General features: G+C 50.6%; 1 protein-coding gene across 2 annotated transcripts in view; it reads right to left on the bottom strand.

Moving 5' to 3' along the window:
- LOC138349817 (brahma-associated protein of 60 kDa-like) overlaps positions 1-23135 on the bottom strand; it is a 172644-nt gene that overhangs the window by 70708 nt on the left and 78801 nt on the right. For both annotated transcript variants that reach the window (XM_069315593.1, XM_069315594.1), the window contains exons 5-6: positions 20179-20334; positions 3601-3744 (exon numbers count right to left, since the gene is read on the bottom strand). In XM_069315593.1, coding sequence (XP_069171694.1) covers positions 3601-3744; positions 20179-20334 — 300 coding nt within the window. The remainder of the gene's footprint in view (positions 1-3600; positions 3745-20178; positions 20335-23135) is intronic.

Below are 23135 nucleotides of genomic sequence, written 5' to 3'. Positions count from 1 at the left end.
TCAACGTTCTTGAGAGAAGGTGTGACTCTCAAGTTGTTCCGTGACTTGTTTTCTTCGCCCATAGAGGGAACGACGTTCCCGTTCCAATCTGCATCTCTTCAGTTTTTTTCTTAGGGGCATACGGTTTGAGCATATTTCTAGTGCTACTGAGCTTATTTTTTCCAGGCACTGGTTCAGGTATGCATTTTCTAGCTGTTCTTCCCAGCTTATTTTTGTGAAGTCTTGGTTTATTTGCTCCCAGTTTATCTGTTTATTATTAAAGATGAATTTGCTGAAATATCCTCCACTGGGAATCTGGACTGGTTTTGAAGGTCTATTCCCCATGCTTGTCAGAACTTCAATTAAGTTGTGATCTGAGTAACAGGTATTTGTAATCATTATGTTCCTTATCAATTCATCATTATTAGTGAAAATGAGGTCCAGCTTGTTCTTCCTAGTTGGTTCTACTATTTGCTGGTTTAAGGCAAATCTGTCGCACATCTGTAGCAGGTCATTTGCATGTGACTGTTTATTTAGGCTACTTTCTGGAATTCTCTGATACAACTGTATCAGCTATGATATTCGATTTTAGGTGCTATAGGTTGAAATCCCCAAACAGGATGATGTTTGGGTCTGGATTTGTGAGGTTTTCCAAGCAGTGTTCTATTTTCATTAGTTGGTCTTTAAACTGCTAGTGATTTGCCTCCGGTGACTTATATACAAGGACAATAACTACATTTAAGATATCTTCTTTGATTATCAGCACTTCCACCTTATCATTTGAGGTGTTTAGCAGCTCAGTACAGATGAGTGTGTCCTTGATGTACAGGCTGACCCCACCCTGAAGCCTGTGTTTCGTATCACATCTGAAAAGATTGTACTCCGAAATCCATATTTCACCATCATGGTAGTCCTTGGTGTGAGTTTTCATTAAGGCTGCAAACACTGCATTTGCCTCATGTAGGAGGCCATCTATGAAGTGCGCTTTGTTACATTTGCATCTTTTTATACTCTGAATGTTGGCAAATAAAAATGATGTTATGTTTGTGGAAGTGCTGGATGCTTTACTTGGTGTTTATATGCGAAGATCTAGTAAGGAGGCCACTGTGTTTGCGTCCTCTAGCATTTGACAGAGTTGGTGGTAGAGTCTGGACATTTTTAGCCATTCTTCTCCTCTTGCTAAAAAATCATCCTGGTAAATAGTGTTGTGGCTGCTTTCATCGAGGTGGTTTGTTGATCTTATTCGGTTGGTACCTTTTATATGAAAAGCTGGACATTTTGTGTTGAAACATTCATTCTTATTTAAAGAGTTCTTCCCTTCTTGCCTTCCCTTCATATCTGAACTCAAAAAACCAGTATTGATGTGGGAACCGACCTGTGAGATTTATATTTATTTAATTTATATGAATTTATATTTACGTTAATTTATATACTTCGATAGCAATTTGTATAATGATAAGTGGACTATATTTCTGCAATAATCTCATAATCTCACAAATCGATCCTCTACACATTAGGGGGGGTTTATTAATTTATATATATGCAGCCAATCAAACTACAGTATTAACTACATACATTGAAAAGGTTCCTTATTTTATAGTACAGCAGGTTAGTCCACCAGGTATAACTAGGGTGTAGACACCAAATTATCCTCTTTGAGGTAGCTTCCATCACCCAGTAACTGGTGCACAAAGCCTTGCTTCCACGTCTTGACCTGTCAAAAGGGCGCTAGCTGTGAAGCCAGGTTCTATATATGACAAGCTATATCAGAGAAAACACTATACATGGAACCTTAAAGACCTGGCTTAATTACCTTTAGTTTGAGGCGATTTCGTGATCTAACCGGGTCACCCTATATAATGACATTAATGGCCACTAATGATAGATAATGGGTTTCGGAAAGAACACTTAACTTGATATGTAGACAGCGTGTTGATAATGGTACACCTTTGGTTTCCATAACACTACGTCCAAGTAAAATTAACAGGAGCCGAATTTGCTCCCGTGAGCCTCTGGTCTAGTACAAACAATGGCTGCCCTCCTTCCTCCACTGACGCCTGGCTTACATTGTCCAGATTTCAGAAAGTGATAGAAGGGTCGCATTTACTCTACTTTAATATTGATAATTAAGTTAATTTATATGAGATGTTTTATGATGGTAAAGTCCAAAGACTAATGTATTTAAGAATTATTCCCAGCATAATAGGTGGTGATTTATAATAGTATGTGGTGATGATATCCCGTTTTCTATAGACGGTAATTCCACTACAAGTTACGTTTTCTATGGGTAACTTGTTGGTAATACAGCTATTATCTGTATGATTATTAAATGGTGTCGGATTTTCCGACAATTGAATGTAATAAAATGCCAGTTTCTGGGTGAGCCCTGGAAGCTTCCTGAAGCTAGCTAACTGATTAACACTTTCGCATTTTGCGCCCGGGAACGCGGCACTACCTAAGGTGGGGATTGGCGTTCCCTGGGAGGGCGAGAGGAGAGCGCGGTAATTCTGAAAAGTGTATACTGTACTCTTTTCAACTTTGTCACTTCAATTCTTGTCCTAAGATATTAAATTTGGTATCAATGTGTTCGCAATAGAATTATCTAGAGGCGTAAATGCACATAAACTCCAAAAGCCCGGCTTACCACCAGCAGCACACAGAGAAAGTGAGAGCGAGTTATCCGGGATTGCGCAAGAGCAAGAAAATGTGTACATTCTTTTCACTTTGGTCACCTCAATTCTGGTCCTAGGTCTTTCATTTTGGTATCAATGTGTTCGCAATAGATTTCCCAACAGAAGTATATGCATATAATGTCAAAAACCGTAGAGCGCTCTACCCGCCGACGTGATGAAAGCAGGCCGCGGTTACCCAGAAGAGAGCTCCAGGCCTTCCATTAGAAAGCGCAGTAATACTGAGAAGTGTATACTCTCTTCAACTTTGTCACCTCAATTCTCGCGATAGGTTTATCAATTTGGTATCAATGTGTTCGCAATAGAATTATCTAGAGGCGTAAATGCACATAAACTCAAAAAGCCCAGCTTACCACTCGCAGCAAACAGAGAAAGTGAGAGCGAGTTATCCGGAATCGCACAAGAGCAATAAAATGTGTACACTCTTTTCACTTTGGTCACCTCAATTCTCGTCTTAAGTCTTTCATTTTGGTATCATTGTGTTCACAATAGAATTCCCTACAGGACTATATGCATATATAAAGTTCAAAATCCAGGTGTAACAACCACAGCAAACAGAGAAAGTGACAGAGCGTTACCCCAGTGAGCGCTAATAAAGAGCAATAAAGTGGTTTCTCTTTTCAACTTGCGTACCTCAATTCTGGTCCTAGGACTTTCATTTTGGTATCATCGTGTTTGCAATGAAATTCCATACAAGCGTATATGCATATAATGTCCAAAACCGCGGCGCGCCCTTCTCGAAGCCGCCGCCAACTTGCCACCGATAGCAACGCAGCCTGGAACTCCGTCTAATAAAAAAGTGACGCAATGCTGCGTCGTCCGTGGGCGATAGTGTTGAGTGCCACACTTAATCAGATCCTTAATTTTTCCATACCCATGCACATACTGGATACCAATATTGGCTGAAAGAAAAGTAACAAACTAAACATACCTGAAAACCATCGGTTTCCTGGGTAGTTGCTGTTCGATGCCACTCGACCAGATGATTGTCTGGGCCATAAAGGTCTTTATCCAACTCGATTACAAGAGATTTAAAGAACGAAGAAAACTTGCGTTTCAGTTTACTCGGGTCATTCTGAAATTAATGTAAGTAAAAAAGTTAAGACACCAAACAATTTTTATTTAAATAAATAAATAAATAAATAAATAAAATAATTATATAGTGTGTCCTCACTTGAACGAACTATATGGGGCGAAGCCGATTCGTTCCAGTGTGGAATTCGTTCCATCCGTCCGGCCCCAACCATATGCCAGGACACATTAGCATTAGGAAACATTGCACCTGACTCATGAAGGGAGTCCTTGCTAGTGCTGGTTCTGTAGGCCTACTGTGAAACCGTACCAAATACTTTTGAATTTTAGTTTGTTTCTTCGTTGGGCACTGCTTCATTATAATATCTTTCATGCCCTTTACCTGGTTGATACCTGGTTGATGGGGTTCTGGGAGTTCTTCTACTGCCCTTTAGGTGTCAATAATAATCTGAGATGGGGCATTCACCATCCCCCCACCACCAACACCATCCTCCACACCCCCACACCACCCACACCATCCCCCTACACCACCCACATCATCCCCCACACCACCCACCCCACCACCCACACCATACCGAACACCCACACCATCCCCCACACCCACCATACCACCGACATCATCCATGGAGTGGATTGAGGCAGCAGGCTTGGAAGCGTCTCATTCAACTCGCCCGACAAAAAAAATACAAAAAAAAAATAGACTAGCTAGCTGACTTCCTAACCCCCTAATACATCCCACTCACCACTGACAAACATCCATTTATTATGCATTCTTCATTTTGAATAAGGAATATGATAGAGCAATGTGTTACAAGCCACTGAAATGGTAAAATTTTCTCTCTTAATTTTGTGAATATCGAGACAAACATGTGGCGTGGAGTCAGCAGTCCATAATTGATGGGTTGACAAGTCTCCTCTCACACCCCCAGGAACCCCCCCCCCCCCGCCCCCACAACTAGTACCGGGCCCCACACACCACTACACAATGCCAAGTCAGCTGTTGTTTTCTACAGGAAACAATAAAACATGCTCATGATCAATAATGTATATTAATACACGAAAAGTAACATTTTGGCATAAATATTTTACAGGTAAGATTGAAATTTTTAATACAGAATGGATGAGAGGTTTGGCAGACATGTGTGGTCAGCAACCTTCCTCCCCTCCACCATTCTTACAAACATGACCACCCTACACTCCCTCACCACCACCACAACCCCCCTCCCTCACCACCACCACAACCCCCCTCCCTCACCACCACCACAACCCCCCTCCCTCACCACCACCACAACCCCCCTCCCTCACCACCACCACAACCCCCCCTCCCTCACCACCACCACAACCCCCCCCTCCCTCACCACCACCACAACCCCCCTCAGTCACCACCAAAGCCTCCCTCACCACCACCACTGCCTCCCTCACTCACCACCACCCCCCTCCCTCACCACCACCACAACCCCCCTCCCTCACCACCACCACAACCCCTCCTCCCTCACCACCACCACAACCCCCCCTCACTCACCACCACCACAACCCCCCTCCCTCACCACCACCACAACCCCCCTCCCTCACCACCACCACAACCCCCCCTCCTTCACCACCACCACAACCCCCCCTCCCTCACCACCACCACAACCCCTCCTCCCTCACCACCACCACAACCCCCCCTCCCTCACCACCACCACAACCCCCCCTCCCTCACCACCACCACAACCCCCCTCCCTCACCACCACCACAACCCCCCTCCCTCACCACCACCACAACCCCCCTCCCTCACCACCACCACAACCCCCCCTCCCTCACCACCACCACAACCCCCCCTCCCTCACCACCACCACAACCCCCCTCAGTCACCACCAAAGCCTCCCTCACCACCACCAATGCCTCCCTCACCACCACCAACACCTCCCTCACCACCACCACTGCCTCCCTCACCACCACCACTGCCTCCCTCACCACCACCACTGCCTCCCTCACCACCACCACTGCCTCCCTCACCACCACCACTGCCTCCCTCACCACCACCAACGCCTCCCTCACCACCACCAATGCCTCCCTCACCACCACCACCACCCGCCCTCACCACCACCACTGCCTCCCTCACCACCACCACTGCCTCCCTCACCACCACCACTGCCTCCCTCACCACCACCACTGCCTCCCTCACCACCACCACTGCCTCCCTCACCACCACCAATGCCTCCCTCACCACCACCAACGCCTCCCTTACCACCAACGCCTCCCTTACCACCAACGCCTCCCTCACCACCACCACCACTGCCTCCCTCACCACCACCACTGCCTCCCTTACCACCACTGCCTCCCTCACCACCACCACTGCCTCCCTTACCACCAACGCCTCCCTCACCACCACCAACACGTCCCTCACCACCACCAACACGTCCCTCACCACCACCACTGCCTCCCTCACCACCACCACTGCCTCCCTCACCACCACCAACGCCTCCCTCACCACCACCACTGCCTCCCTCACCACCACCACTGCCTCCCTCACCACCACCACTGCCTCCCTCACCACCACCACTGCCTCCCTCACCACCACCACTGCCTCCCTCACCACCACCAACGCCTCCCTCACCACCACCAACGCCTCCCTCACCACCACCAACGCCTCCCTCACCACCACCAACGCCTCCCTCACCACCACCAACGCCTCCCTCACCACCACCAACGCCTCCCTCACCACCACCAACGCCTCCCTCACCACCACCAACGCCTCCCTCACCACCACCACTGCCTCCCTCACCACCACCACTGCCTCCCTCACCACCACCACTGCCTCCCTCACCACCACCACTGCCTCCCTCACCACCACCACTGCCTCCCTCACCACCACCACTGCCTCCCTCACCACCACCACTGCCTCCCTCACCACCACCAATGCCTCCCTCACCACCACCAATGCCTCCCTCACCACCACCAATGCCTCCCTCACCACCACCAATGCCTCCCTCACCACCACCAACACCTCCCTCACCACCACCACTGCCTCCCTCACCACCACCAACGCCTCCCTCACCACCACCACTGCCTCCCTCACCACCACCACCACTCCCTCACCACCACCACCACTCCCTCACCACCACCACCACTCCCTCACCACCACCACCACTCCCTCACCACCACCACCACTCCCTCACCACCACCACTGCCTCCCTCACCACCACCACTGCCTCCCTCACCACCACCACTCCCTCACCACCACCACTCCCTCACCACCACCAATGCCTCCCTCACCACCACCAACACCTCCCTCACCACCACCACTGCCTCCCTCACCACCACCAACGCCTCCCTCACCACCACCACTGCCTCCCTCACCACCACCACCACTGCCTCCCTCACCACCACCACTCCCTCACCACCACCACTGCCTCCCTCACCACCACCACTGCCTCCCTCACCACCACCAATGCCTCCCTCACCACCACCAATGCCTCCCTCACCACCACCAACACCTCCCTCACCACCACCACTGCCTCCCTCACCACCACCACTGCCTCCCTTACCACCACCAACGCCCCCCCCCCCTCACCACCACCACTGCCTCCCTCACCACCACCAATGCCTCCCTCACCACCACCAATGCCTCCCTCACCACCACCAATGCCTCCCTCACCACCACCACTGCCTCCCTCACCACCACCACTCCCTCACCACCACCAATGCCTCCCTCACCACCACCACTGCCTCCCTCACCACCACCAACGCCCCCCCCCTCACCACCACCACTGCCTCCCTCACCACCACCACTGCCTCCCTCACCACCACCAATGCCTCCCTCACCACCACCACTGCCTCCCTCACCACCACCAATGCCTACCTCACCACCACCACTCCCTCACCACCACCACCACTGCCTCCCTCACCACCACCAACGCCTCCCTCACCCCCACCACTGCCTCCCTCACCACCACCAACGCCCCCCCCCCTCACCACCACCACTGCCTCCCTCACCACCACCACTGCCTCCCTCACCACCACCAATGCCTCCCTCACCACCACCACTGCCTCCCTCACCACCACCAATGCCTCCCTCACCACCACCACTCCCTCACCACCACCACCACTGCCTCCCTCACCACCACCACCACTGCCTCCCTCACCACCACCAATGCCTCCCTCACCACCACCAATGCCTCCCTCACCACCACCAATGCCTCCCTCACCACCACCAATGCCTCCCTTACCACCACCAACACCTCCCTCACCACCACCAACGCCTCCCTCACCACCACCACTGCCTCCCTCACCACCACCACTCCCTCACCACCACCACTGCCTCCCTCACCACCACCACTGCCTCACCACCACCAATGCCTCCCTCACCACCACCAACACCTCCCTCACCACCACCACTGCCTCCCTCACCAACACCACTGCCTCCCTCACCACCACCACTGCCTCCCTCACCACCACCACTGCCTCCCTCACCACCACCACTGCCTCCCTCACCACCACCACTGCCTCCCTCACCACCACCACTGCCTCCCTCACCACCACCACTGCCTCCCTCACCACCACCACTGCCTCCCTCACCACCACCACTGCCTCCCTCACCACCACCAACACCCTCCCCTCACCACCACCACTGCCTCCCTCACCACCACCACAGCCTCCCTCACCACCACCAATGCCTCCCTCACCACCACCACTGCCTCCCACACCACCACCACTCCCTCACCACCACCAATGCCTCCCTCACCACCACCAACGCCCCCCCCTCACCACCACCACTGCCTCCCTCACCACCACCAACGCCTCCGTCACCACCACCAATGCCTCCCTCACCACCACCACTGCCTCCCTCACCACCACCACCACTCCCTCACCACCACTGCCTCCCTCATCACCACCACTGCCTCCCTCACCACCACCAACGCCTCCCTCACCACCACCAATGCCTCCCTCACCACCACCACTCCCTCACCACCACCAACGCCCCCCCTCACCACCACCACTGCCTCCCTCACCACCACCAATGCCTCCCTCACCACCACCACTGCCTCCCTCACCACCACCACTGCCTCCCTCACCACCACCACTCCCTCACCACCACCACCACTGCCTCCCTCACCACCACCACTGCCTCCCTCACCACCACCAATGCCTCCCTCACCACCACCACTCCCTCACCACCACCAATGCCTCCCTCACCACCACCAATGCCTCCCTCACCACCACCAACACATCCCTCACCACCACCAACGCCTCCCTCACCACCACCACTGCCTCCCTCACCACCACCACTCCCTCACCACCACCACTGCCTCCCTCACCACCACCACTGCCTCCCTCACCACCACCACTGCCTCACCACCACCAATGCCTCCCTCACCACCACCAACACCTCCCTCACCACCACCACTGCCTCCCTCACCACCACCACTGCCTCCCTCACCACCACCAACGCCCCCCCCCTCACCACCACCACTGCCTCCCTCACCACCACCAATGCCTCCCTCACCACCACCACTCCCTCACCACCACCACCAATGCCTCCCTCACCACCACCAACGCCCCCCCCCCCTCACCACCACCACTGCCTCCCTCACCACCACCAATGCCTCCCTCACCACCACCACTGCCTCCCTCACCACCACCACTGCCTCCCTCACCACCACCAATGCCTCCCTCACCACCACCAACAAATCCCTCACCACCACCAACGCCTCCCTCACCACCACCACTGCCTCCCTCACCACCACCACTCCCTCACCACCACCACTGCCTCCCTCACCACCACCACTGCCTCACCACCACCAATGCCTCCCTCACCACCACCAACACCTCCCTCACCACCACCACTGCCTCCCTCACCACCACCACTGCCTCCCTCACCACCACCACTGCCTCCCTCACCACCACCAACGCCCCCCCCTCACCACCACCACTGCCTCCCTCACCACCACCACTGCCTCCCTCACCACCACCAATGCCTCCCTCACCACCACCAACGCCCCCCCCTCACCACCACCACTGCCTCCCTCACCACCACCACTGCCTCCCTCACCACCACCAACGCCTCCGTCACCACCACCAATGCCTCCCTCACCACCACCACTGCCTCCCTCACCACCACCACCACTCCCACACCACCACCACCACCACTCCCTCACCACCACCACCACTGCCTCCCTCATCACCACCACTGCCTCCCTCACCACCACCAACGCCTCCCTCACCACCACCAATGCCTCCCTCACCACCACCACTCCCTCACCACCACCACTCCCTCACCACCACCACCAATGCCTCCCTCACCACCACCAACGCCCCCCCCCTCACCACCACCACTGCCTCCCTCACCACCACCAATGCCTCCCTCACCACCACCAATGCCTCCCTCACCACCACCACTGCCTCCCTCACCACCACCACTCCCTCACCACCACCACCACTGCCTCCCTCACCACCACCACTGCCTCCCTCACCACCACCAATGCCTCCCTCACCACCACCACTCCCTCACCACCACCAATGCCTCCCTCACCACCACCAATGCCTCCCTCACCACCACCAACACATCCCTCACCACCACCAACACATCCCTCACCACCACCAACGCCTCCCTCACCACCACCACTGCCTCCCTCACCACCACCACTCCCTCACCACCACCACTGCCTCCCTCACCACCACCACTGCCTCACCACCACCAATGCCTCCCTCACCACCACCAACACCTCCCTCACCACCACCACTGCCTCCCTCACCACCACCACTGCCTCCCTCACCACCACCAACGCCCCCCCCCCCTCACCACCACCACTGCCTCCCTCACCACCACCACTGCCTCCCTCACCACCACCAATGCCTCCCTCACCACCAATGCCTCCCTCACCACCACCACTGCCTCCCTCACCACCACCACTCCCTCACCACCACCAATGCCTCCCTCACCACCACCACTGCCTCCCTCACCACCACCAACGCCCCCCCCCTCACCACCACCACTGCCTCCCTCACCACCACCACTGCCTCCCTCACCACCACCAATGCCTCCCTCACCACCACCAATGCCTCCCTCACCACCACCAATGCCTCCCTCACCACCACCACTGCCTCCCTCACCACCACCAATGCCTCCCTCACCACCACCACTCCCTCACCACCACCACCACTGCCTCCCTCACCACCACCACTGCCTCCCTCACCACCACCAATGCCTCCCTCACCACCACCAATGCCTCCCTCACCACCACCACTGCCTCCCTCACCACCACCAATGCCTCCCTCACCACCACCACTGCCTCCCTCACCACCACCACTCCCTCACCACCACCACTGCCTCCCTCACCACCACCAACACCTCCCTCAACACCACCACTGCCTCCCTCACCACCACCACTGCCTCCCTCACCACCACCACCACTCCCTCACCACCACCACTGCCTCTCTCACCACCACCACCACTCCCTCACCACCACCACTGCCTCCCTCACCACCACCACTGCCTCCCTCACCACCACCACCACTCCCTCACCACCACCACTGCCTCCCTCACCACCACCACTGCCTCACCACCACCAATGCCTCCCTCACCACCACCAACACCTCCCTCACCACCACCACTGCCTCCCTCGCCACCACCAACGCCTCCCTCACCACCACCACTGCCTCCCTCACCACCACCACTGCCTCCCTCACCACCACCACTGCCTCCCTCACCACCACCACTGCCTCCCTCACCACCACCAATGCCTCCCTCACCACCACCACTGCCTCCCTCACCACCACCAACGCCCTCCCCTCACCACCACCACTGCCTCCCTCACCACCACCACTGCCTCCCTCACCACCACAACTGCCTCCCTCACCACCACCAATGCCTCCCTCACCACCACCACTCCCTCACCACCACCAACGCCCCCCCCCCCTCACCACCACCACTGCCTCCCTCACCACCACCAACGCCTCCCTCACCACCACCAACGCCTCCCTCACCACCACCAACGCCTCCCTCACCACCACCAACGCCTCCCTCACCACCACCACCACTCCCTCACCACCACCAACGCCTCCCTCACCACCACCAACGCCTCCCTCACCACCACCACTGCCTCCCTCACCACCACCAACGCCTCCCTCACCACCACCACTGCCTCCCTCACCACCACCAATGCCTCCCTCACCACCACCAATGCCTCCCTCACCACCACCAACACCTCCCTCACCACCACCAACGCCTCCCTCACCACCACCACTGCCTCCCTCACCACCACCAACGCCTCCCTCACCACCACCACTGCCTCCCTCACCACCACCACTGCCTCCCTCACCACCAACGCCTCCCTCACCACCACCAATGCCTCCCTCACCACCACCAACGCCTCCCTCACCACCACCACTGCCTCCCTCACCACCACCACTGCCTCCCTCACCACCACCAACGCCTCCCTCACCACCACCACTGCCTCCCTCACCACCACCAATGCCTCCCTCACCACCACCACTGCCTCCCTTACCACCACCAACACATCCCTCACCACCACCAATGCCTCCCTCACCACCACCACTGCCTCCCTCACCACCACCAATGCCTCCCTCACCACCACCACTGCCTCCCTCACCACCACCACCATCACTCCCTCACCTGCGGGAAAGCAAAATATAATTCTGTACAACTGTTTACACATTGGTGAATCAGAGTTGATGACAGTGGATGTCATCAACTATGACAGCTCGTCTCGGTGATCACTTGGACGAACATTCCTCACTTAATCGAACATTTGTATGTTCCACTGAACATTTGGTACCGAATTCAATTTGTTCGACTCTTCCGGGAATTCGATAGAGCGGGGTTCGTTAGGCTGAGGAAGCACTGTATCTACATTCGTGTTCACCATAACGAACCACTAAGTTGGCATGCTGAGTGGCAGTGGCAGTGGCAGCCAGTAGCGGCCAGTGGCAACTCACCTGACTCGCCCACATTCTCCTCTCACAATACTGTTTTTGCTTTTATTCACTATATACAGACGTTATATATAAGTATCTACATGTTTTGTTCACCACAACTGTACAACTAAGTGATATAGTTAGTTCAGGCACTAAGAGACGTCGCTACACACAGTCGGCTGGCGGCTGCTTCCCTCACACATTCAAGGTCAGACGCACTAAAATTTCACCCCAACAATACTGTTTGTGGTGTTATTACCCTATATACAGACGTTATATATAAGTATCTACATGTTTTGTTCACCAAAACTTTTCAACTAAGCCGGTATAATGCCCAAAGAGCATAGTGGCCACCACTACCAACATGACAAATCATGCAGATGTCGCCACCTCCCTCACCAAAATGGCTTCTCCCCTACACTCCTTTTGCTGTTATTACACTGTATATACACGGTATATATAAGTATCTACATTCGTGTTTACCATAACGAACCACTAAATTGGTATGCTGAGTGACAGTAGCAGCCACTGGCTGCGACTCCCTCCCTCCCCCTCACCTCACCTAGTGGCAGCCCGCCACTGGCTGCGACTCCCTCCCTCCCCCTCACCTCACCTAGTGGCAGCCCGCCACTGGCTGCGACTCCCTCCCTCCCCCTCACCTCACCTAGTGGCAGCCCGCCACTGGCTGCGACTCCCTCCCTCCCCCTCACCTCACCTAGTGGCAGCCCGCCACTGGCTGCGACTCCCTCCCTCCCCCTCACCTCACCTAGTGGCAGCCCGCCACTGGCTGCGACTCCCTCCCTCCCCCTCACCTCGCCTAGTGGCAGCCCGCCACTGGCTGCGACTCCCTCCCTCCCCCTCACCTCACCTGACTCGCCACCTTTCTCCTCCCACCATACTGTTTTTGCTTTTATATACAGACGTTATATATAAGTATCTGCATGTTTATCTGCATCTGTTTTTATCTGCATATCTGCATCTGTTTTTGTTTACCATAGCGAATAACTAAGCTGGTATAGTGAGTCCAGACAGTAAAAAGTGGTCACACAGAGTCAGCAGACAATGCTACCTGCCTCCCCACAAAGATTACTCCTCCCACTATAGCGCTAATTATCACAACAATCCTCCTATTATCAGAATCCTGGTAATTTTTTTCACATTCAGGGGTCTTCTATAATACTATCATCGCTTCATAATAGCAAGAACATATATATTATGGCATTTTTAGGCAATGCTGTGGTCACGAGCTGAACAGCAGTGCTGTGAGCTCATGCTGCGTGCATCAGGCTTGGTGGCTCACTCAATACTGAGGCCCTCACACCCGTGAATTTGGCCCACGATTTTTTTTTTTAAATGGCATCTGTCTACAAGAGCCCTGATGAAAGTGAGGTGAACCATGTGTATCTGCGGGCCATTTAAATCTTGCATAGTACTCCAATACATCATATGATGTGATGCGCATTTTATAGCAAGTCACTCAACCCATCATATGATGTGTTGCACAACTTAAGGGTTAAAAGAGGTTGACAGTTGGGACTACTTACCCAACAAATTCAGCCTCCCAACGACACTAGCCATGGTAAGCGATCAGAATTCATTTTCATCGGTTTATTGCATTACTAGAGGCAGAGTACTGGTTGTGTCAAGGTGTGCAAACACCTGGCCTTCCAAGGTTCGAGCCTTCACAGGGGTGTGAGCTATTTGTGTTACCTTTGACTTGTGAATTTATGCAAGTGTACCGTGTATGTATGAGGCTCATGTTCTCCCTAGTGATGTGATGTACCGATGAAAATGAATTCTGATCTCTTACCATGGCCAGTGTCATTGGGATGTTGAATTTGTTGGGTAAATAGTCCCAACTTTCAACCTCTTAACAATTAGGAGGCACTTATGAGGCGCGAGAAATACCCAAACAGGTGAGCGTCTCACATTTATCTTATAATATCCAATGTCATGTTATATCTGTGATAGAGGTGCTATTGCATCTTTTACAGTGTATTAATCAGGCAGGTAACCTATAATGACTTCAGGCACTGGCAATGAATCAATTGGTTCTACACGAAACACGCCCCTGACGCCATTATGGCTCAACCACGAGACGACGTAGTTTATTTGATCAGGACATATACATAATTTATTAAATAAGCAACATTCTACATAACAGGGGGAGGGTGCTTCTTTTTAAAATAACCCATTATTAGTTAGTAGAATAACCCATTTTAATTAATTAAAATTAATCCAATTAATTAATCCAATAGTGTAATTAATCCAATCGATTAATTTCAATTTAGATATTATTAAATAATCCCCCCATATTGTGAAGGAAGGCTCCTAGCAGGATAAATATGAAAATAGTCTGCTTAAATTAAAAATTAAATACTTAAGAAATAAATTAATAAACTAAATAATTAAATAAACATTAAATAAATTCCTATGGGAGATCCCCCCCTCCCCCTGGATAAAATGTTAAATTCCCTTCATATTACAGATCAAAATTAAAATTTTCCTCAGTGAAACCTTCATCCCACCCTAACCGGCTCAACCTCCCTTACTGTCTATCCCTCCCTCTCTCACCACCTCTCCCTCACTGCCTCCCACATTCACTGTCACTCTCCCTCACTGCCTCCCGCCCTCAATGCTTCTCCCTTTCACTGCCTCCCACCCTCCCTCACTGCCTGTTTCTTCACAGCATGACAAGGGAGCCATGTGTGTAATACCACCACCCAGTGGGAGAGGGAGGGGGAGAGGTAGTGGCCACCCACCCAATGGCTGATCTAGAAAGTTTCAATCTAATACAGTGGAGCCTCGATTAACGAATTTAATCTGTTCCGGCACCGAGCTCGTCATGTGAAACGCTTGTCTTTCAAAACGAATTTCACCATTTAAAATAATAGAAATAAATTTAACCCTTAACCCTTAAACTGCGCATGGCGTATATATACGCCCTGAGTAACATGTCCCACGGTGCGCGTGGCGTATATATACGCCATAGGGTGCCAGGCCTGATTCAAATGGCCCGCGGCTACACGGGGTTCACAGTAGCTTCCTCAGGGCTCTTGTAAACAGATGCCATTTAAAAAAAAAAATCGTGGGCAATATTCTCAGGTGTGAGAGGCACAGTACTGTTGGAGCAACCAAGGCTGGCGCACGCAGCACGAGCGAACAGCATTGCTGTTCAGCTTGTGACCACAGCATCGCCGAAAAATGTCAAAATATATATATAATTGTTATTATTTAGTGATGACAATATTACAGATGACCCATGACTGTGATATAAATAACCAGGGTTGTGATAATAGCAGGATTGTCGTAATAATTAGCGCTGTGGGAGGAGTGATGCTGAGAGATGGAGGGAGACAGCATCGTTTACTGACTGTGTGGCTAGCTGTTATTGTTTGCATTCACCATACCAGGTCACTGGTTCTCTATGGTGAACACAAATGTAGATACTTATATATAATGTGTGTATAAGTGTAATAACAGCAAAAGGATTATGCTGGGAGGAGCCATATGGGTGACGGAGGTGACGTCGTCTGCACGATTTGTCTAGCTGTTTAGAGGGTGGCCACTATGCTCTTCGGGCGCACTACAAGCTTAGGTGTACAGTTACGGTGCATACAACATGTAGATATTTATATATAATATGTGTATATAGGGTAATAACACTGCAAAAGGTATTGTTGGGGGAGAAAGTTTAGTGCGTGTGACCTTGAAAGAGTGAGGGAGCCACCATCTGTATATAGCGACGACTCTTAGTGCCTGAACTAACTATATTGGCTTAGCTGTACAGTTGTGGTGAACAAAATATATACATACTTATATATAATGTCTGTATATAGTGTAATAACACCACAAATGGTATTGTTGGGGAAGAAAGTTTAGCGCGTGTGTTGAGGGAGTGGCAGCGAGTGGCTGGCTGGTGTGTGGCGGTAACTCTTCGTTGCTTTCGACTCTCAATACCAACTTAGTGGTTCGTTATGGTGACCAAAACATGCAGATACTTATATATAACCTGTGTATAGAGTGTAATAGCAGCAAAACTATATGTTTATTGTTTTATAAACATAATAATTGAATCACTAATATGCACATCATACTTTTGAGTATAGCGATTATTCACCACTTTTATTATATAAATATATTACAATACACACTATTGAATAATATTACTGCAAAAAAACTAAGAAAAAATCAATCGGAGACATTGAAACAATTAGGTAATAATATCTTTGTGGCAACTCCCACCTGTCAGTGCGGGTGACGCTGACCGGCTCTGACGACCGCTCTATCAACGCCCACTTTTTGCCAGACTTCCTCGGTCAATTGCGCCCAAAATATGTCACCTACGATTTTTTTTCCCCGTGCTCAGGGGACACAAATTAACATGTTTAGAAGACGAAAAAAAAAATTTGATTTTTTTTTTTTTCTTGCGCACAGGGATGTAAATGTCCTCAGGACCCCTGAGCAGTGGAAGGGTTAATAAACAAAATATATAACTAAAAACATATATTATGATGTACCTGCAGAATTTAAGAAAAAACAAGAGTTCAATGTAATGAAACGCCATTTGCTGGGTGAGACCCGGAGGCTCCCCGGAGCTTACTAGCTTACTAGGCTGATATGTTAATATCAGACTTTGGCATCAGTCATGTGTATGGAGTTCTGTGGGCCTACCGGAGACCACGAATCAGAACCTGGCCCTCACAGAAAGGCATGGGGAGCAATGGCTTATACAAACCCCCGTGTGACTGGAAGCATTCTATGTTTGCCATCGACCAGGTCCGGTACCAAGAAAGGTAAGCATCCCAAAACAAACTTCTATTCTGGTGAAATTATTGTTACCAAAAGTCGAACAAGTGGATAGAACTCCTCTAAAAGAAACGAGCAAATGATCATGACGTCACATGTCACCGCATCGCTGTCTGCGCATCTCTCGCCCTCCCCGGGAGAGGGAAGGTGTAGCCCCAAACGCCTCATGCCGGCAATCCATCCATTAGTTCTGAGGCTGCTGTCAAAACCACACGAAAAAAATGCCGACCAGGGGGAGGGAGGGATGCCAGGGAGCCTTCGGTTCGCACCGAGAAAATGGCGTTTCATTACATTCAACGCTGGTTTTCTGGGGAGAGCCCCTTTGGCTTCCCGGAGCTAACTACCCAAGAGGAAAAACTTAGCCAGGGAGGTGGTCGTTGCTCACTCCACAACTCGAAGTCGAGACAATTGGCTCGACTTCGCCTGACAAGGCCCCGGGACGTGCACGAGGCAACGAACAACCAGGACCCTGTTCGACCGCCAAAAACCCCTGTTCCCGAATGTCAGCCCAGGGCATGGTGCCAAAGACGGCAGCAAGAGCAGCCAACTTATTAACGTCATAAGCATGGGAACACACCGCAGTCTGGCTAGCCTGAAGAACTCTGAGGACGATCTGAGAGACCCGCACCCGCAAACAGGGAAGAAGGGAAACCGGATCAGCCCAAAGCGCGTCCCCGGACACAGAAGCCGTGGCGCGCAATAACTGCAAAAAGCCGCAACCGGACACAAAACATGATACACCTCCGGCCCAACCAACCAAACATCAGCAACCCTTCTTTAATATACAGACCTACTCCTCCATTTGACCTAGTTTTTTTATCACATCTATATAAATTATAATTTGGAATCCAGATTTCACTATCCATGTAATCTTTTGTATGAGTTTCCGTGAATGCCCCAAATATTGAGTTAGACTCTAATAGGAGGCCATTTATGAACTTAACTTTATTTCTTGACTTTGGCTTTAAACCTTGAATGTTTGCAAAAATGAATGACTAATACAGTTTATTAGTACTGCATATAACTGAAATATTCTTGATTTATATTATTACAAAAATGCATTACATAAAACCAGTGTTCAATGAAATGGAATGCCATTTTCTGGGTGAGCCCCAGAGGCTTCCTGGAGCTATCAGGCTAATATGTGATACATTAGACCGGGGCATTAGTCTATGGAGTTCAACCGACCAGCGATCACGAGACAGAACCTGGCCCCCTTAGATAGGTGCAAGGAGCAATGGCTCTGGAAAACCCCCCCTTGTAGTTGAGGGTTTTCCTTATCTGCCATTAACTGGGGTTAGGCACCCAGAAAAGTAGGCATAACATAAACCCCACATGGTAGGCAAATTACAACAAAAAAAAAACAAAAAAAAACAAAAAAAAGAGACAGAACTCACCCCAATCCCAAGGAAACAAGCAAATGTCACTCCACTGCCGCGTCGCTCATCTGTGCAGCCCTCCCCTCCCCGGCTACCTAACACTACAGCTCAGAAACTAAGCATCAAACAATGCAAAAAAAATGCGGACCAGAGGGTGGGAGGGTTGCCAGGAAGCCTCCGGGACTTGCCCAGAAAAATGATATTTCATTACATTCAACTCAGGTCTTCTGTGAGGAGCCTCTATGGCTCTCTGGAGCTACATAACCAAAGATAAAGAAAAGAGTGACTTAGGCTACAGAGACGGAGGCTACACACTCGACGCAATGTCGAGACAACTGGCTGCCACCTGTGACCCAAAGCAACACGGGAACGCCAAGGACCAGGAATGTTAACAAAATAACAGGCGGCCAGGACCCTGTTCGACCGCCAAAATCCCCGCACCCGAATATCAGCCCAGGACATGTTGCCAAACACAGCAGCCAACGCAGCAAGCTTCCTAACGTCATGGGCACGTAGATAGACTGCAGGCTGGCTAGACTTAATAACCCTGCAGAAGACCTGGGCGACCCAAACCTTGGAACAGGGAACGAGGGAAACTGGGTCAATCTAAAGCTCATACCCAGCCACCAAAGTCGAAGCGCGCAGAAAGCGGCGAAGAGCCGCAACCGCATATGCTGCATCACTGGCGAGCTCAAATTCCTCCAAGGTTGCTTGGTTTATAGCCTCCTCTCTCAGTACAGGAACTTATCCTTGCTCTGTTGTGAAAACCTCCTGGAATCATCTTCACACACCTTGTCATTCTCTGTGTATCTATTATCCCCTTTTCTCAGTTTCATCACTTGTTCCTTCACTGGTGTTTTCCTCCAGATGTGGCTATGAAGCAGTTTTGGTTAGATCTTGGCTTTACTTGTGATATCATTTTCATACTGTCTGCTTCTCTCCTCTGCTTCTGTTTGTCTGTGTCTGTTTCCTCCTCCCTCCCTCCCTTCCCTCTCCTCTCTCTCCCAATCATTGAAGCTGTGTAATCAGTGGCAAGTGCCAAAAATGTGATCCCTTGCACACTGCTCCCTTTTGAATTCTGATGACCTCCTATCAGCCAATGTTCATCCTATACCCCAGACCATTATCTGTCAATTTGGGTGATCTGGCATCCAATTTTGGGCAGACACCCTCACTTCTAGGAATAGATATAATTATAATAATTACATAAGCTATTATTATAACCTTCTTGTGTAAATACAGGTAATACACTAAAATTCTCAGCAAGCAATTATAAATTTACAAGTACAGTACAACCATTTATTTAAACATTGGTTTTAATTTGAATTCAACTACACCATAAGATACATAATTTGTAATAGGCATCTTACCTTATGGTCATCTAAGAGCCGTCCTTCAACTCTCAGTTCCCACGATGCAACAGAAGCCTCATCACCTTCAACTCCCTCTGCACGAGCAGGGTAAAATGTATTGGATATAAAAATACGTAATTTCTTCTTAACTTTCATGGGTCGCTTCAATGCTTCCTGTAAGGCAGAGAATTTAAAGAAGTAAAATATATAACTGAAATCATAATATAAAAACTATATAGTGACACAAATATTTTCCTTTTGCTATAACATTATGAACATACTTGCTGAAAATTATATTAATTATTATCCCCACTTTTACATGCTGTATCTACTTTCATTCATTTTCCTTTCACACTTCACAAATTGTACTTTTAATACCTAATTTTCCTCTCCCTTTGACAGTTTTTAATATGTAGGCAACAGCAGCAAAATAATACACATCTAAATAAATTACTGAATATGGCATAACATACACCAACACACATACAAAATAAGGCTTCGAGCAGAAATGAAAATTCCCCTTTGGTTGCATCTTACCCTTGAAAGGCGCTAATTGTACATCGATTCCGATTTTGGTCTAACAACCTGCAAGGCACACATCTCATATATACATTTTAAAGTATTGCAGAAGATTTAACCCTTAAACTGCACAACATATCAATAGCTGTGGTGAGTAATTGATGTAGAATTGCACACCACAGCTATTGATGTGGTGGAGTACCATGAAAGCTTTAAACGGTCCACGGGTTAGAGGAGGGAACCCATACGCTGCCCAAGGGCTATAGTAAACAGACACCATCTTTAAAAAACTAGTGTTGAATGTACAGAAACGCCATTTTCTGGGTGACTCGCGGAGGCTCCCAGGAGCTATCCAGGCTGATACGGATATCCCTAACTTTGGCATCAGTTAATGTGGGTGGGTTTCTAGGCCTACCGGGGACCACAGGCAGAACCTGGCCCCCCCTCAGAGAGGCACGAGGAGCAATGGCCTATAGAAATGCACATGTGATTTTGGAGCATTCCATATCTGACATTGACCGGGACAGGCACCCAAAAAGGCAAGCGCCCCAAAACAAACCCCTATTCTGCTGAAACCAACGAAAATAGCCAAACAAGTGGACAAAATTCCCCAAAATGAAAATGAGCAAATGAGCATGACGTCACACGAGCCACGCCACATGTCTGCACAGCTTCCCCCTCCCCAGGAGTAGGAAGGGGAAGCCCCAGACTCCCGCGCCGGCGCTCCACATCGCAGTTCTCAGTATGGATATCAGAATACAGTACGCGAAAAACTGCCAACTGGAGAGCGGGAGGATTGCCAGGGAGCCTCCGGGACTCACCCACAAAATGGCATTTCAGTTCATTCAATGCTGGTTTTCTGGAGGGAACTCTTACGGCTTCCTGGAGCTACTTCTCCAAAGACTAAAATAAATAAGGAGACTTACCTGGGAAGCGGTCTGTGCTCCACGCCTCAACTCGAAGTTGAGACAAGCTGCAGCCGCCAACCCAAAGCGACACATGCCCGACTAGGCCCAGGAACATTTACAAGGTAGTGTGCAGCCAGGACTCTGTTCGACCGGCAAAAATCCTGTGCCCAAGTGTCACCCCAGGACATGTTCCCAAACACGGCAGTAAGAGCAGCAAACTTACAAACGTCATGGGCACGGGGATAGACCGCAGGCTGGCTAGACTTAATACCCTGCGGATGACCTGAGAGACCCGTACCCACGAACAGGGAAGAAAGCAAACCGGATAACCCCCCAAAGCGCATTCCCGGACACAAAAGCTGTGACGTGCAACTAACGGCGGGGAACCACAAGTGGACACAACACATGATGCACCCCCGGCCTGACCAACCAAGCATCAACAACCCAAGGACCCCTCCGGAAGGTAGCAGTCTTATTCTTCGCCAGAAAAGATGGAGACGGCTGCAGATGAACAAAACTACCACCACGACCAAAAGAGCAGAAAGAGCAAAAGAGCAGCTTCATGCTCTCCTCTGTGCCAGAGAAGAGCATGAAGCTCCCCGACCCAACCCCCAGAGACCAATGCCAACAGGAAAAGAGCCTTCAAAAAGCAATCCTAAACAGAAGGGGCCACAACAAACCGAGGAGAAGAGAGATAGGAGAACCCTATCCAAAGACCAAGATAGCTCAAGCGGTGAATGAGCAGGCCGGAGGTGAAACAACGCACGAGACAGCTTGCAAAACGGTGCAGAAGTAACATCAATACCAAAAACAAGCTGAAGCGGCTTCGCACGACAAGAAACGACAGTATTTGGCATAAGATGACGGTCCTGGAACAACCACGAGAGAAAGGTCAACACCACCCGAACAGAAAGTGGAGTGCAACCACGAAGAGTCAAAAGGAAACGGAAGGACCGCCAGGAAACTTCATGCTGCCGCCAAGACGAAGCCCGCAGGTGGGAAACCATCAAGGAAGCCACCTGATCACCATACAAATGGTGATGAACTCGAGTCAAAAATACCAGACGCGAAGACTCGAGGAGAAGAGCGAACCAGTCTTGTAACGGAACAGGCTGATCTCCTGAAAGAGACACAGCCGTGCAAAAAAAAAAAAAGGGCTTTGGAACATGCTCTTGCTCAACACCCACAACATGTTATGTTATCATACAGATTTGAGAACTGACATTGAAATCTTGCAACAAGAACACATACGTGATAACATCCATCTGATCACAATTATCATATCATTAATGCAAACACTCAAACGTCAAGGCTGTTGGGTACTTATCAATTGAGTGCTAAGTCATGTGGGAATAATAGGAAACGACATTGCAGACAAAGCTGCAAAACTTGCAACTAAGAGAAGAAATGTAGACATTTACATACCACAGAGTCTATCACAGATTAAGAAAGTAATTAGAAACAGAGCAATACAAAAGATGTACAGTGACCACAACACAGCAGTTGCAACATCAGGATCTGCGAGTTGGTACAAGAATTCAACCAACA

Source organism: Procambarus clarkii, chromosome 81 (assembly GCF_040958095.1).
Source record: "Procambarus clarkii isolate CNS0578487 chromosome 81, FALCON_Pclarkii_2.0, whole genome shotgun sequence".
Taxonomy (NCBI): Eukaryota; Metazoa; Arthropoda; class Malacostraca; order Decapoda; family Cambaridae; genus Procambarus; species Procambarus clarkii.
Note: the sequence above shows the minus strand (reverse complement) of the source record. Positions and strands in the feature narration are given on the sequence as shown.